The sequence below is a fragment of the Diorhabda carinulata genome, chromosome 4, assembly GCF_026250575.1.
Source record: "Diorhabda carinulata isolate Delta chromosome 4, icDioCari1.1, whole genome shotgun sequence".
Lineage (NCBI taxonomy): Eukaryota > Metazoa > Arthropoda > Insecta > Coleoptera > Chrysomelidae > Diorhabda > Diorhabda carinulata.
In genome coordinates, this window is record NC_079463.1 from 26827963 (window position 1) to 26843058 (window position 15096).

The 15096-nt window shown below is 32.3% G+C and overlaps 2 protein-coding genes across 2 annotated transcripts in view; one reads left to right on the top strand and one right to left on the bottom strand.

The window, feature by feature from the left end:
* The first annotated feature begins 927 nt into the window (after positions 1 to 927).
* LOC130893394 (rho GTPase-activating protein gacF-like) overlaps positions 928 to 15096 on the top strand; it is a 438283-nt gene continuing 424114 nt past the window's right edge. The window contains exon 1 of the mRNA XM_057799454.1: positions 928 to 1282. The gene's annotated coding sequence lies outside the window, so the exon portion shown is untranslated. The remainder of the gene's footprint in view (positions 1283 to 15096) is intronic.
* LOC130893037 (uncharacterized) lies at positions 4786 to 5577 on the bottom strand. The gene has a single exon (XM_057798803.1). It carries the CDS (start codon positions 5575 to 5577, stop codon positions 4786 to 4788), a length of 792 nt encoding a protein of 263 aa, XP_057654786.1.

Below are 15096 nucleotides of genomic sequence, written 5' to 3' on the forward strand. Positions count from 1 at the left end.
GTATTTGAAAATTTTTAATGTTTGCGAAAAATTAAAAACCAAAATTGTATGTTGTGAGAGAAAAAAATATTTTTATTTTAAAAACTCATGGACGTAGGAGTCTGATATTTCAGGGTAAGTTTTCTCTTAAGAAGGTGATTTCATGGTAAAAACATCAACATAACTTTTCCGAGGGTCATCAGACCCATGCTTGTCTTGTCATACTCTCGTCATTTCCCTTCACTTCAATTAAGTACAACCAGCGATACTCTAAAAAGCCCTGGAACAGACTAAAAACAGAGTATGTTTCGTCTTTATCAATTATTTTTTAAATAATAAATTGACAAATACACATCAAGTTCATTACTTAAAAGTTATTCACCCTGTATTATGAACTATTCGAAAAAAGGTACACTAGAATCTGGAAAAGAGCTGTGTCAGAAGAATAATAAATTCAACCATTACTTTATAGTCGCACTATATATATATATATATATATATATATATATATATATATATATATATATATATATATATATATATATATATGTATGTATAATGAAGGATGCCATCTTTATTTTTACTTTTGTGTAATAATATTTCTTTTCAACATTGAAATATTAGTAGAATTTTAAACTTTTCAAAAATTCTAAGCAATTAAAAATTTTTGTACAAAAACAGAAACATTTTCACACTTCTTATGCATGAAAATTTTATTTTTCTATTAATTACATCAAGGTTAAATTCCAGTCTATTCATTTCAAAAAGCAGCTCACATTCAGAATATGGAATTTCAATCCAAACAAGTAGTCGCTATGCCTAGTTGCAAAAAACTCTACATTCCTAAAAGGTACCGAATACAGTACAAAAACAGTTTTTTTTTTTATATTTTTATCAATTTTTAAAACTATCCTCTCATTCTCATTTTGTAAGCGCGTCGGCGTTGTATCCTTAGCAACAGGAAATCGGAGGGGATTGTATTCCAGCACGGACCTTTTGATAAAATAATTTTAGTTTGCGACGAAATTACCGGGAGAAAGTGTTTGTATTTTATGTAGCGACATCGTGTATTTGTTTCGTAAACTAGAACTATCACTCTAACAGAGCACAACGAACGCAATTAATTTGGCGGAAAGCTGACAAAAACTAGAATAGTTGGCTTTGAGCTTTATTGGCAGGAGTTAAATTGTGAATATTGTGTATTAACTGAAAAGTTTAGTGTATATTACGTTATCATAATTTTATCCATTAAGTGACTCGACTAAAAAGACCTGTGTGCTGCCAGAAGATACTCATTAACTTGGTATGTACTTATAACTTTTAAAATTAGTTTTTTATGAATTTCAGAAACGCCAATAAGCTTTTGTGAGGTTAGGTGATACTTATTCACAGGTTTTACAAATTAATTATGTATTTTCATTATCAATTGTTACTGATATAAACTTATTAAGCCATATAATTTGATGTGTGACATCACAATATATTTATTATTCTTTTGGTTAATTTATATAATGAAGCCAAAATTTTTGGATACATCCTTAATGGCAGACTTTTTATATAAAATAATATGAAAACAACAGTACTTAGATGCGTGTTGATGGTTTCTTTTGGTTCAAATTGGTATACGTATCTCATATTTACAAGTATTTTCACTTGGTAAGCTTCTAGGTAACATGGATAACAAGGTGGTGAATACAATCTTATGTGAAATTGTATTATTTAGTAGTGTAATTAATCTCTCCCAAATAAATTTAAATTATACATTTTTAATTGTGGTGAAGTATTAAGTCATTGTTATTTTTGACAAGTCATATATTTAAATAAGTCAAACTTCAAAAAGCACGAAATACTCAAATACATATACAAGGTGATTTAGAAATTTACATACATATATACATCAGGATAATTTCAATTTCATATGAATAGAAAGTAGTTTATACAAAGTTCCGGAAATAAAATTAGATTACTCATTCAATGAAAGGAACATTTTGCAAATTACCTATAAAATATTAATTTCTCTGTTAATTGAATGGGAAGTATTTTATGAAGTTAACCATTATGTAATTTGTGGGTAGTATTATTCATTTGCAGATGTCTTAATAAGGTTTTCAATGAACATCTCCAAAAGTTTGCATTTCACTTATACAGTGTACAGAAAAAGTTAATTTTGCAAATTGTGCATGGTGCAGAATCATATATATCAAAATTTTATTCATAAAAAATCGAAATACTAAAATTTTCAATAATGTTTTCATAATTTTGTTTATTTTTATGGCGTATTTCAGATAAAAATGAGGCTTAAGTTTGAAAACTAGAATTTAAATACGATTAATAATTTTGGGTGAACGTTTGGGTGGGGTCCACCCTATACATGGTCATAAAAAGTTAAGAAATTGATATTTTTTAGATTAGCTAGGTTTTTTTCAACGCTTTCTTTTATGTTTTGCGTGATTAAGGTTGGTAGTGGAGGTGGGCGTAGTGTTGCATTTTTTGTAAGAGCAGAGAACAGGGAAGTGATCATTGAATCTGGATTCTTGGATTGTTCTCCACGTACACTCCAGAGCTAAAGAAGGTGAGGTCATTGTAATATCCGGACAGCTTTTTTATAGATGTTTGGAGTCGGAATGCGAGTTGGTCAGCCATCATTAAGAATTGTGGGTCGTTCTTACAAATGAATTTGGAGGCAAAGCGAATTGGTGATCAAAAAGCTTGCAGCGGATCGAGACCGTAGCTATAGTGTCGATCATTACTGAAACAACTAAAGCTTTTCATTAGGGTAGGCTTTCCTAAAGCTAGCCAGACTTTATTTAGAAGTACATTATTAACATATCTTATAAAAGGACTTCTTTGTTAACGCTAAAACTACGAATATTCCATTGAATAAAGTTGTATTTGAAGAAGTTCATTAATTCTCGTAAATTAAAACAGTCGATAGTTTTGGGAGCTAGATATAAGTATGTGATTATCAGACGTGAACTGAGTAATAGAAGATGTAAAATCCATATTATTATCTTCTGTAAGTGAAGTTTTTCGAGTATGTATTATTTTTTGGTACTGGAGATTGACATCGATCGTTGACTCAGGGAGAAATTAGGGCCGCATTATGAGCGTCTTTATCAAATCCAGTTATTTTTTGTAATACCGTAAGACGTTGGAAGTGCTTGCGTTGGAAGAAGATGGAAAGTGAAGGATGATCTATGTGGAGTTTTTGTGTTTGGTTTTGAAGGGGGAAAGAGTTGGAACGCTTCGTAGTATGTGGACAGTCTAGAAGATTTGTACATAGTTCAGGATGAAGAGTTCCACATGTGATACATCTTTTAGTGCTACGGCAGGAATTCGCAGAATTTTTGCAATGAATGACTGGACTTGTATATTTTTCAACTGTAACTAGAACGGATTAAATTTCAAAATCCCTGGGACGTGGACGTCCCTCAAATGTAATAAGAACTGTAGTTGACGAGACATATTCGAAGGAGTCATCAGGTTTTACGCTACTGACTTTTTTTTATTTAGGAGATGTCATTTTTGTATAATGTACTCTGATGTGATGGAACCGCCCATGTTTTCAACAATTCCTAAAGGCTTGGTTTATCATTAAGATATTATTGGCATCCAGAGAGGTTTCGATGTTAATTCCGATTTTATTTTTACCCTTCTTTTGTATATTTTTGATATTCTGAATGTTCAGTTAAGTGTGTCTTGGAGTATTGCAGTCTGCGAACTTTAGAGGCTTCGATCCTATGTTCCAGTATTAGGATTTCGGAAGTTTTTCAGGATCGTTTTGGAAGCATTCCTTGGAGGATGTTGTCATGTTCCAATATTATGAAATCTTTTTCTTTTAAAGGAGAGAGCTGATGTAAGGAATTTATAAGTTTGGTGAGGGAGGGAGGAAGTTGAGGATATCTTTCGGAAAACACTTGCCTATAAAAGATCAATTTTCACTATGAACACTACATGTTTTGACAAATAAACACTTCACTTATAACTCATTACACCGATAAGAATGAAGCTAAATAACTTATTACAATTTCTAAATTTGAATAATTCGGAGAAGTTCCGACTGACAATCGCTCTCGAATTCACGATTCAAGTCTCTTCACGGAACTGATAATATATTCCACAGTTTATTTTATGCCGCGTCTTTTCATACACTTTCATATAACTTGTTCTAATTTTTTATAATATTTTTCTTCAACTAACTTTGAACAAACTTTATGACAGCTGTCTTCATCTGCAATTCTGAACAAATTCTGAAATTAGATGTCACTAAAGTTAGCATAACAATATGAGCAGACAGATAAAACAATAAGCGGAACATGCATGTTTTTGGCTGTTCTGCTAACTTTAGAAAACAGTATAGCAGTGTAATGTGCAAAATAAAAAGATTATTGAAATAGAATTTTTCCATAATCCAATACTAATTAAATGTTCTGGTGTGGCCTCTTTACGGTCGGTATAATTAAATGCCTGCCACACAAGTCTATAATTCTTCACCAATGATAGTGTTCTGCTGAAAAAACTGGAGAAAAGTCATTTGTTTTCGTGACGTTTCCGAAAAATTCATTTTTTCAGCAATATTTAATTAGCATTAGTCCAGCACTTAATTATACAGGCCCTAACGAGACCATACGAGTCTATAATTATTCACTATTCTTCTTTTTCCTCTTCCGTGTATTAGACGTAGTCGCCTGTTTTATCCTTGCCTCCTATCCTGCTTTCAGGGTTGTCGCTCCACCTTTTTCTGGTCGGCCGGTACTACTTCGGCCCAATGGGGATTTAACGCGCGCTATCTTGACCACTCTGTTGTTATCCATACGACTTAGGTGCTCGTTCCATTCTTTCTTTCTTGATAGAACCCATTTTGCACAATCTTCTGATATTCTCACTACTTTCCCTGTCCAGTAGGGTTTTTCCGGCTATCCTGCGTAGTACTTTCATCTCTGCTATTTCCATCATTCTTTTGGTTTTCGCCGTTTCTGGATGTGTCTCTGCAGTGTAGGTCATTATGGGTTTTACCGTGACCTTGTATAATCTCGATTTGGCTTGTATTCCGATATGTTTATTTTGCCATATAGTTTCGTTCAAACATGCTGCTATTCTTAAGGCTTTAGTTGTTTGCTCTCTTACTTCGTTTTCTATGTGTTCAAATCCTGAAATCTCGATTCCTAGGCATTTGAATTCCATTACTTGGTGAATTATCTGGTCGTCTATGACTAGCTTACATCTTATCGGAGTTTTGGATGTGGTTATACACTTTGTATTGGACGTAGATAATATCTTATTGAAAGATTTAGCTGTGCAGTTAAACACATGTAAAAGCCTTTGAAGATCATCCTCATTTTTTGCGACTAGAACAGCATCATCAGCGTAACATAATATTGTGATATTTCGATCCCCATCTTGTAGCCCCTTAGATTTCTTACTTTTTTGATTATTTCGTTCATAATTATATTGAAAAGCAAGAAGCTTAAGGTGATTCCCTGGCGAATCCCTTTGTGTACTGCTATTTGCTTCGTTAGCACTTCGTTCACTTTGGCTTGGATTTTGTTGTCCATGTTTATATTTCCAATGGTTTTTATCAAGGGATTTGTTTATCATATAGTGAATATACTACGTCTTTTAGTTGTACTCAATCGAAAGCTTTTTGTAGATCTATAAAGCACATAAATGCTGGTCAGTTGTACTTAATCGATTTTCTGTGATCTGCCTGCTGACGAAGATCGCATATGTGCACGACTTTCCCGATCTAAATCCCTGTTGCTTATCTGTTAACGTGATAAGACTGTTTATTTTATTTGTGATGACTTTTGTTGTAAGTTCTACCCAGCAAATTGATTCCTCTATAGTTAGATAGTATTTTTTATTTTCTTTTATGAACATGAGAATCATAGTACTCGTTCTCTAATCGTCTGGGATTTTTTGATGTGACATGATCTTGTTAATGAAAGTTGTTCGTTGCTTGGCTAGGCTTTCTCCCCCGTATTTGAGTAATTCGTTAATTATGCCATCTTGACCTTGGCTTTTTCAGTTTTTGAGCTGTTTTATAGCCGATTGCACCTCTGTCAACTCAAACTGTATATCATCTATTTTCATCTTCATTTTCGTACAGTTCTTGGGGGTACTTGACCCATGTTTCCTTTTGTATTTGGTTTGTCTCAAAGAGCTTATTGACTTCTTTTCTTTACCCCTTTATCATTCGATATATCTGTTTCTGGAGGCCATAAAAATCATTATTCATCTGTTTGGAAAATTGTTCCCAATATTTGTTCTCTTATCGATGTCTCTTACTAATGTTGTTATTTCATTACGTACTCTTCTGTATTTCAGGTAGGCTCCTTTCTTTTCTTGACATTTACAAGGATGTATTGATATCTAGTTAGCCTAGACCAGTCCCTTGCATAAACAAAATATTGCGTTACTATAGCAACGAACAATAACTTATTAGAAGTGTCAGTGTAAAGTTTGACGTCAAAATAGTAAACTAGAGTTACGCGTTAAATTAAAAGAAAAAAGATGTCCACCGAAATTGTGGAAATCCAAAAATTCGAGTATCGAGCCATCATCATGTATCTGTATTTGAAACGGTAAAGGGGTAAGCAGATTTACGAAGATATGCTTAATACCCTTGGTGATCAATGTCCTTTTCCATTGAAGATGATGACCGATCAGGAAGGCCAGATTCTATGTGAGTCCTCGAAAATATCGATGTAGTTCCTGACATGATTTTATCAGACCGTCGAATTGGGCTAAAACGGATATCCGAAGCACTGAATATTTCATACGAACGCGTTCATCATATAGTTCACGTCAATTTGGATTGCTGCAAAATGGATCCCCAAATGTTTGAATGTCGACCAAAACTGTGCAAGGGTAGAAGCATCGCGTTCGATCTGTGCTCGATTTGAAAACGATGTAGAGTTCTTAAACCGAATTGTTACTAAGGATGAGACTTGAGTACATTTCTACGATCCAGAAAGAAAGCAACAAGCGATGGAATGGCGACACTCTGGTTCTCTAAGACCTAAGAAGTTTCGTGTCCAAAAATCTGCTGGAAAAGTTCTTGCTTCAGTTTTTTGGGATTGCCATGGAGTAATCATGATTGATTTTTTGGATAAGGGTAGAACAATATCTGGAGATTCCTATTCGACATTACTGACCACTTTTCGGGAAAAAATTGAAAAGAAAAGACGCGAAAGGCTATCCAAAGTTGTTTTGTTTTTGCAGGACAATGCCCCCGCACACAAATTTCATGTTACCATAAAAAATTCGTGATTTAGGATTTGAATTACTAGAACATCCCCCTTATTCACCAGATTTGGTTCCGTCCGACTATAATCTCTTTCCTCAACTGAAAAAAGTTTTTTTTCCAACGAGGAGATAATAAATGCTGTCGAGGTCTGGTTTGCAGAGCAAGAAGAAACATTTTTTTTGAAAGATCTAGAGAAGTTGCAGGTTCGCTGTAATAAATCGATCCAGTTAAGAGGAGAATATGTTGAGTAATAAAATATTTTGACATTGAAATTTTGTTTGGTCCTATAGTAGGCTAAGAATTTTTCAATATATCCTCGTAGCTCTCACTTCCTTACAGAACCATGGTGTTTTAGTTCTTTTCTTATTTGTGTAGTTTACTGTCCTGGATCCAAGTGCCTTTTATTTGATGTTTGTTTCTATCTTTTTCCAACTGGTGTTCACGATTTCCTCTGGCTCGATTGGGTTAATGTTGTTTTTATCTTTTAGGGTTCCCCTAAGTTTCCCGTAGGAGTTCAATATTAGTTTTTTCTACTTTTTTTTCTATTTTCCTTTCTTTAAGTTTGTTTATTTTCATTCTTATGTTTCCCAGTAACAGACTGAGTCATTGTTTTCATGAAGTCTCCTCAAAATTCATTTTTTTCGCAGCATTTAATTAGCATTAGTCGATCACATAATTATATATGCCCCTTAATGATGCCACACGAATCTATAATTCTTCACCAATGATAGTGTTCTGCAAAGAAATCTGAGTAAGTAAGCAAAACAGCCAATTTTTCAAAATTTCACACAGCGGAAAATTTCGTAATGTGGCACTTAAGTAGCATTTAAATAGCACTTAATTTTCCTCTTATTGTTTTTTCTGTCGGCCCATTTTGCTCTAATAACTTCAGTGACATTGAAATTAGTACTTATCGCAAGTATGGAGTGTAAAAACCTTGGTCACTCCATATCGCAACTGAACGAAATTAATAACATTAATTGTAACTGATGAAGAGATTATGTACGGTTAGTAAAACGAACGCAACTCTGAACTAGTTTTGACTCCAATAATTGAATATACTTCTAGTACCTATTTCATTTAAATGTTGAGTTTGAACAATAATTTTTGAATAAATAAAGTTAACTTTACCAGATAGGAGCAAATGAGGCAGTAAGATTTTTTTACTCACAAAATTATCGACATTGTTATAAACAATTTATGGTATGGCAATTTATTTAAAAGACAAGCTTGGTGTCCATAATATGACCATAAAAAATTCAATAAAAGTGTCTCGAACAATAACAATTTTATGAATACACCGGTATACAGAAATTTCAACGAATTAATTTGAGTTTACAATACATGTTGTTCCAAAGGAAATTTCAACTCCCAGAAACTCCATAACTATTCAAAATTTAAGCAAATACGTCAAATTTCATTGGAAGAGGAAAGAATTCCATTTTTTGGTATGCATTAAAGTTTATCATTTTTTTACATTTCCATTTTCTGGGGGATGTCAAGTTTTCGTTGGAACGCCCTATATATCCCGTTTCATTGGATCATGTACTTGCAAATTCATATTCAATCACTTTCTGATATTAGAGAGCACATTATCAATTTATCCTGCGAAGTGAGGTACATTTTAATTGAATGGATGATAATAGTTTTTGAGTTAATAAATGTATTTCAACTCATTAAAGTATAGAGTACTTTTATGTCAATATCTCAGTGTTTGGATAATTGTATAATAATTATGTGTTTGATCTAAATTCTCCGAAATTATTCCAGCTGAAGAACAAATACAAGAGCTCACATTAAGGTTTTGTTAAATTTCGCCCGCATTCATACTCAACTCAAGTTGTATGTCAATTATTAATTTCTAGTTTTCGAAAGCGCCCGCTTCTCAGTACTCGAGAATTAAGTTTTTTTCGAGTGCGGCAAACTTGCAGTGGCGTCCATTTCAATATGTGTCATTTTAATCTTTCATGATCGTATACTGAAAGACATCGAACACAAATTGATTGGATGATTGGAAATTATTCAATTAAATAGATTCAGTTGCAAATATCATTGCCAAATCAACAGTACAATACTAAATTATCCGAGGTAATTGCACAATTGCATCAAATTTAGCTTAGTTCGACGAAGTAGAACTTTGTTTGTGAAAATATGAAAACAAACGATTGCAATTTGGGAAAAAATCACGTTGGTGGAAAAAATTATCTACTCATATTGATGCACGATTGTCATTTATTTGAATACTTCCCAAATTGAGAGAGAGCTCGAATCAAGTTGATACTTTACTGATTAAAAAATACTAACAGAATGAAATTAAAAGTGAAAACAACAGGGTACTTGGATTTTTTTATTTTATTTATTTTTTTGGTTATTTTATAAGTTCTAGATGTGAAATAATGTTGGAAAGTACAATATTGACTTGAAAGTGAAAAAATAATATCCAAATATTTAATTGAAAATCGCAAAAATTTCAAATTTTCAACTACATAAGAAAACGATTCTCTTTGGTTTTCAGTTGTGACGTTATAGGTTTAACAAAAACTTGCAGTTGTCTCCTTGATGATCACGAGGTTATCGTTGCCGGCAACATAGCGTGTGCTGTTATATTACAGTTCTTATTAATTGGTTACGTTTAAAGAAAACATTTTTCAATATATACGGAAAAAGTGAATAAACCTTCTATAGGTTAAGTTCTCACATTGTTACATAATCACGTTAAAAATTAAAAGCATAATAAATTTAGTTACTATAAAATATGAAGATAATCTTGAATCTTACTTACATTAAAATAATCCAGGCAACAAAAATAATTACATCCCGCAGGTTTGTCAAAACGAACAACACTTTCAAACTCAAAACTTTCAAAGTGTTGGTCATTTTGACGATCCGGAGAGTTGTAATTATTTTTGTTGCCTGGGTTATTTTAATATTTTATAGTAACTAAATTTATTATGCTTTTAATTTTTAATGTGATTATGTAATAATGTAAGAACTTAATCTATAAAATATTTATCCACTTTATTCTTATGTATAGAAAAATGTTTTCCTTTATACGTAAATAATAAATAAAAACTATATTATAACAGCACATGCTACATTGCCAGTAACGATAACCTCGTGATCATCAAGCAGAAAACTGCCTAATGTTTTTATTGAGCCTATGACGTCACATCTGAAAACCGATAAAATTTTTGCGATTTCCAATTCCTAAATATTTAAATTATTTTTTCAATTTTAATTAAAAATTCTATTTTCTGACATCATTTCATATCAAGAACTTATGAAATAAACAAAAAAAATAAATAATTGTTAAAAAATGCAACTACCGGTGCGATTTTGCTAAAATTGCACTCTCTTTACAAGAACTCGATTCCAATCTTTTGAAATTTATCGCTGCTTAACAAAAGTTTAATTTCTAATATAATATGCCTCGAAAATTTTCCAACAAACCTTCTTTTAAGTGAGCTGTCTTTTATGTGGCAAATATGAAAAAAAGTTATTGAGAAAAGTTCCATCTAAGCCCATATATCAAATTTCGAAATTAGTTGTCCACAATAATTTAAAATTTTCATCATTAGAAAACATTCATACTTTGCTTATTACAATAGCATTAACACTAGTTCGTGGTAATTGAATCGAAGGACGTTGGAAACCTCGCTTTAAATGTTAGACTACACGAATCTCTCTCCTGTATATGCGCATTTTTCAATACGTATTCAACGTGATCTTCTGTTTCGATTTCCTAGTGAAATTTTGGGATCTTCATACATTTAATTCCTAGCAACTAAAGGACCTGCATCAAATTCCATCATAAGTTTTTGTATCTTTCATCTTATAATAAATGCCTCCTGTTGTAAGAAATCTATTGATTAAACGCTACGAAGTACTTAAGTATTTGGATATATTTTACTGAACAGAGCAATCACCAGATTTATTGATCCCCAATACCAAATCACCTAACTTTTTCTCTGATGTTAATATTGTGTTCAAAATCAATCTAAGTCTTATAAAATAGTAAATGAGAGCTTCTTTTTAACAGATTAATAATTTTATGGATACAACTTTGTGTTTCGATGGCAGTCTTTGCTTCAAATATTAGTTTTTGATTTGTAAAACTTATATCAATAACTTTTACAAATACTTCGTTTATCAAAACAAAACTTATTTTGGAAATTAGTCTTTAAACAAGCAGTGCTGGGCTCTAAAAATGTAAATTTTTTACAATAGTCGTTTCACCCATCCTGGCACACAGTATACAATGCGGTCCATATTTATTGAATGAATTCAATTTTAGCGTTATGTACTATGTGAAAAAAACCTGAAACAGCTCGATTTTTATTCTTAAATTGACAATTTACAGTATGAAAATATTATCCCACTCCAGCACTCCCTTGAAATTATAAGCATCCCCTCGAAAAATTTACATAAGAAAGGGGGTCGTGTGGCACCTTGTTGGAATGTCATATATTCAGCAATACAAAGTTTTTCAATTTTGTGTATCATAACTAAGAAAATTAATTTTTCAGATGTAAAATTTTAATAATGTTTCTTTGAAAACTTTACGTAGAATGAAGATAATAATGTCGCAAAATATTTAGAATGCATTTTTCAATGTGATTTAAAATTAAATTAAATGTTCAAAATGGACACCATTCATTCACTCCTTTACAATAACCGAGGCGATTTTGGAATTCTCGTACAGTTTGTATGACCTCAGTGGTTATTTTGTTAATTTCTTCCGTTATCCCAACTTCTAAATCAGCAATATTGTCTGGACTATTGAGCCTCGCGCTCGCTTCTATATCTACCATGCATGCTTGTCAAACAAGGGGTTGGAACTATTAAAAATGACTGGTTAATGAAGAAATATGATCTAATTATTACCCAACTATTATATATAAAAATCAGCTTTTATACTATAACTTAAGTAGAATTATAATTTAATAATCATTACGGGTGTCTGGAAAGGGGTTGTCACTATGTTAAGTGTCTGGCAATGAATAATGTGATCTTTAATAATATTATGAAGGCAATACCGAGAAATCACACTTATTGATGAATTTATATCAGTATTTTACAAACCTTTAGTACAATTCACCTGCCAAAATCACGGTAACCCATACGTTCGTTGGAATCATGCGCTAACAAATTTTTGGCATTTATAAAATAACAAAGGTCTGGGGTTCACGGATTATTGCTGTATAAGTCGAATAAGAAGTCCTAAAGACCATTTTTGATATTTCCTGGATAAACAGTATCTTCTGTGTTTGGGTGATGAACTATATCTGTCCCGAGCATCAAACGTTCCAACTTGCACGTTTACTTAGGTTAAACCATTTGCTCCGCCCTTGATTCATGTATAAATCAATACAATTATTATATAATCACGCTAGAAACTGAAAGTGAACCTACTGAACCATGTTTATGATGGAGATCTGAAATCGAGCCAGTCGCAACGTACGTTAAGTAAATATTTTCAAAAAAGTTGATCCGAACGCAAATTCACAAGGATTTGGTGGATGCATTAAGGGAAACTGTAGTATCACATGATGTAGTGAAAAGATAGTAGATACACAGTAGTGTAGAGACGAACATACAGGTGGAGTTCCAGCACACGAAAATGTTCTTGTTTTTGACTATCCGGTATATTGGGAGAAGCCCTGTCAAAACATCTTGAATGCAAATATTAAGAAGAAAAATTACCATATCTTTCAAGTTACCATCTGAATCCACTGAAAAAAATTTATTATTAAGAAGCAAGATCCGTCTCATATAATCCCTCTTTTAGAAACCACCCTCTCTTCTACGTTGAGTGTATTTGCGAACGTAATTATCTACCCAATTATCTCGAAAAGTAAATTCATTATAATATTTTGTCAGAGTAAATTACGAAGTTTCGAATCAATTATAAAAAGACAAGAAGATTAAGTTTCTGTTTGTTTAACTTGATAAAATAAATTTCATCGCTAGTTAATGGAAAAAAGGGGGATTACTTAAAACAAAAGCTTTGGCATCGAGTGTTTTTTGTGACACGCAGAAAATGGAAAAAAAATAACGCAGTGTCATAGAAACAAGAAATTAATATATTGTATACAAAAAGATGTTCATTACAAAAATCTTGAAACATATTTAGAATTTTTGCACTAGCATTACAACTATTTCGGCTTCATTTCTTCGTTTGTCGTAAAAAGCTGTCCATCAAATAACAATATACACACAATTTCTATCTCCAAGAGTATATTACACCTAGAATGAGAAAATAAAACTTAGATTATCAGCAACCAATTAGCCAGTTAGATACTGGTAGAGTTTTTGGCCTTCAGATAGCTGGAATTTCTTTTCAATAAATTTCTAGGATAATATGGATCTGTTGTGAGATGTTATCTTATATAACAACAAGAAAGCAACACAGAAAGAACAGAAGACCTGAGAATATTAGATTTGAGAGAAACAGTTTATTATCGACAATAATTTCAAAATAATACACTTTAACAAATTTCTTTTTCATATTGTCAAGGAAGGTCGGAACTGTGTCTCAGAAAACTTGAAAAAATTTGTTTACATTATACAAGCGCATGTTTATATTTTGTCGGCGAGTACGATAAGTTAAAACTTGCAAGTACCTACTGACTTGTTTATTATTCTTTAACTGAGGATTACTTCTTCGGTGTTCATGATTGTAGTTTAATCCCAGTTAACCCTGTGAGACGCAAGAACGTGCTGTGATTTATACTTTGTGCACCAAGACATCTTGGTATGCATCCTCTAGGAGATTTGGAAATAGAAAACGTTCAGGGCGGCCTTGAAAAACCACAATCGCTGAAGATAAACGTATTGTATTAATAAGTAAACGTGATTGATGACTTCCGGGCCCAGAGGTAGCAGTTCAGATCCATGAATGTAGCGATTGAGAGGAGTGGGCCTTTTTGACAGGTTGGCAGTGAACAAACATCTTTTAAGACGTTAAAATAAAATTAAGAGGTTGCGGTAGGTTCATATTGTCTCTATTTCTTGTGTATCATGCACACTCTAGGATGGGTAAATTTTTTTAACCGGTAGTATATGTGCCTGAGTTAAGAAATGAAACCCAGAGGAAAGCCCTCAACTGTGGTCTAAGTGGTGGTGGTGGTCTAAGTAGATGAAAATGTTGCCGTTAACAGAGGTGTAGTGTTGAAAGTTTATTTTGATTTTTTGTTATTGATATCTGGCAGCTGTAGAGCTGCGGATAAAAAACATGAGATCAGCTGAATATATGTATGGAAACGACTGAGGAGAAAATTGAGTAGGTAGAACAGATCTGGATAAAAGAAGCTTATGATCTCACACATACGAAAACCAAATGTATATTTTCAAAATATTGTATGTTTTTCGTATTTATTTACACTCTTTCTATTCGTTTGGTGAACTAATAAACACTGTCTCTTAGGTTCTTAATTTATTTACATACTATACAGTACACCTAACTCATAATAATGTATTTATAAATATCAATTAAATAATTTCTACAATTACTTTTACTAATTCGTTTTTTTCACTACGACTATTTATTTAAAACTAACTAACTGCGTTTACACAAATCATTTATATACCTAAATAAAATTCTACAAAGTTCTGGAACAAAAAGAAATAAATAAAAAGACATTCCTAGAAATTATTTAGAAGAAATACTGTACCTAAATAAACCGCCTGCACGAAGAGAAAAAATTATATACAAATAAACATCAAACGAGTTCCGCCATTTATAGAAAAAATTTAAAATTTCATAGTAGCTGGACAGGGCCGGCCTAGAGAACCATTTTGCGAATTTGTTCGTAACAATATAACCACAAAGAAATCGGTTCTATTCTATCCATTATTTTCACGAAATC

Coding starts and splice junctions, on each gene's coding strand:
- LOC130893037 (XM_057798803.1), bottom strand. CDS start 5,577: ATGATAAACAAATCCCTTGATAAAAACCATTGGAAATATAAACATGGA.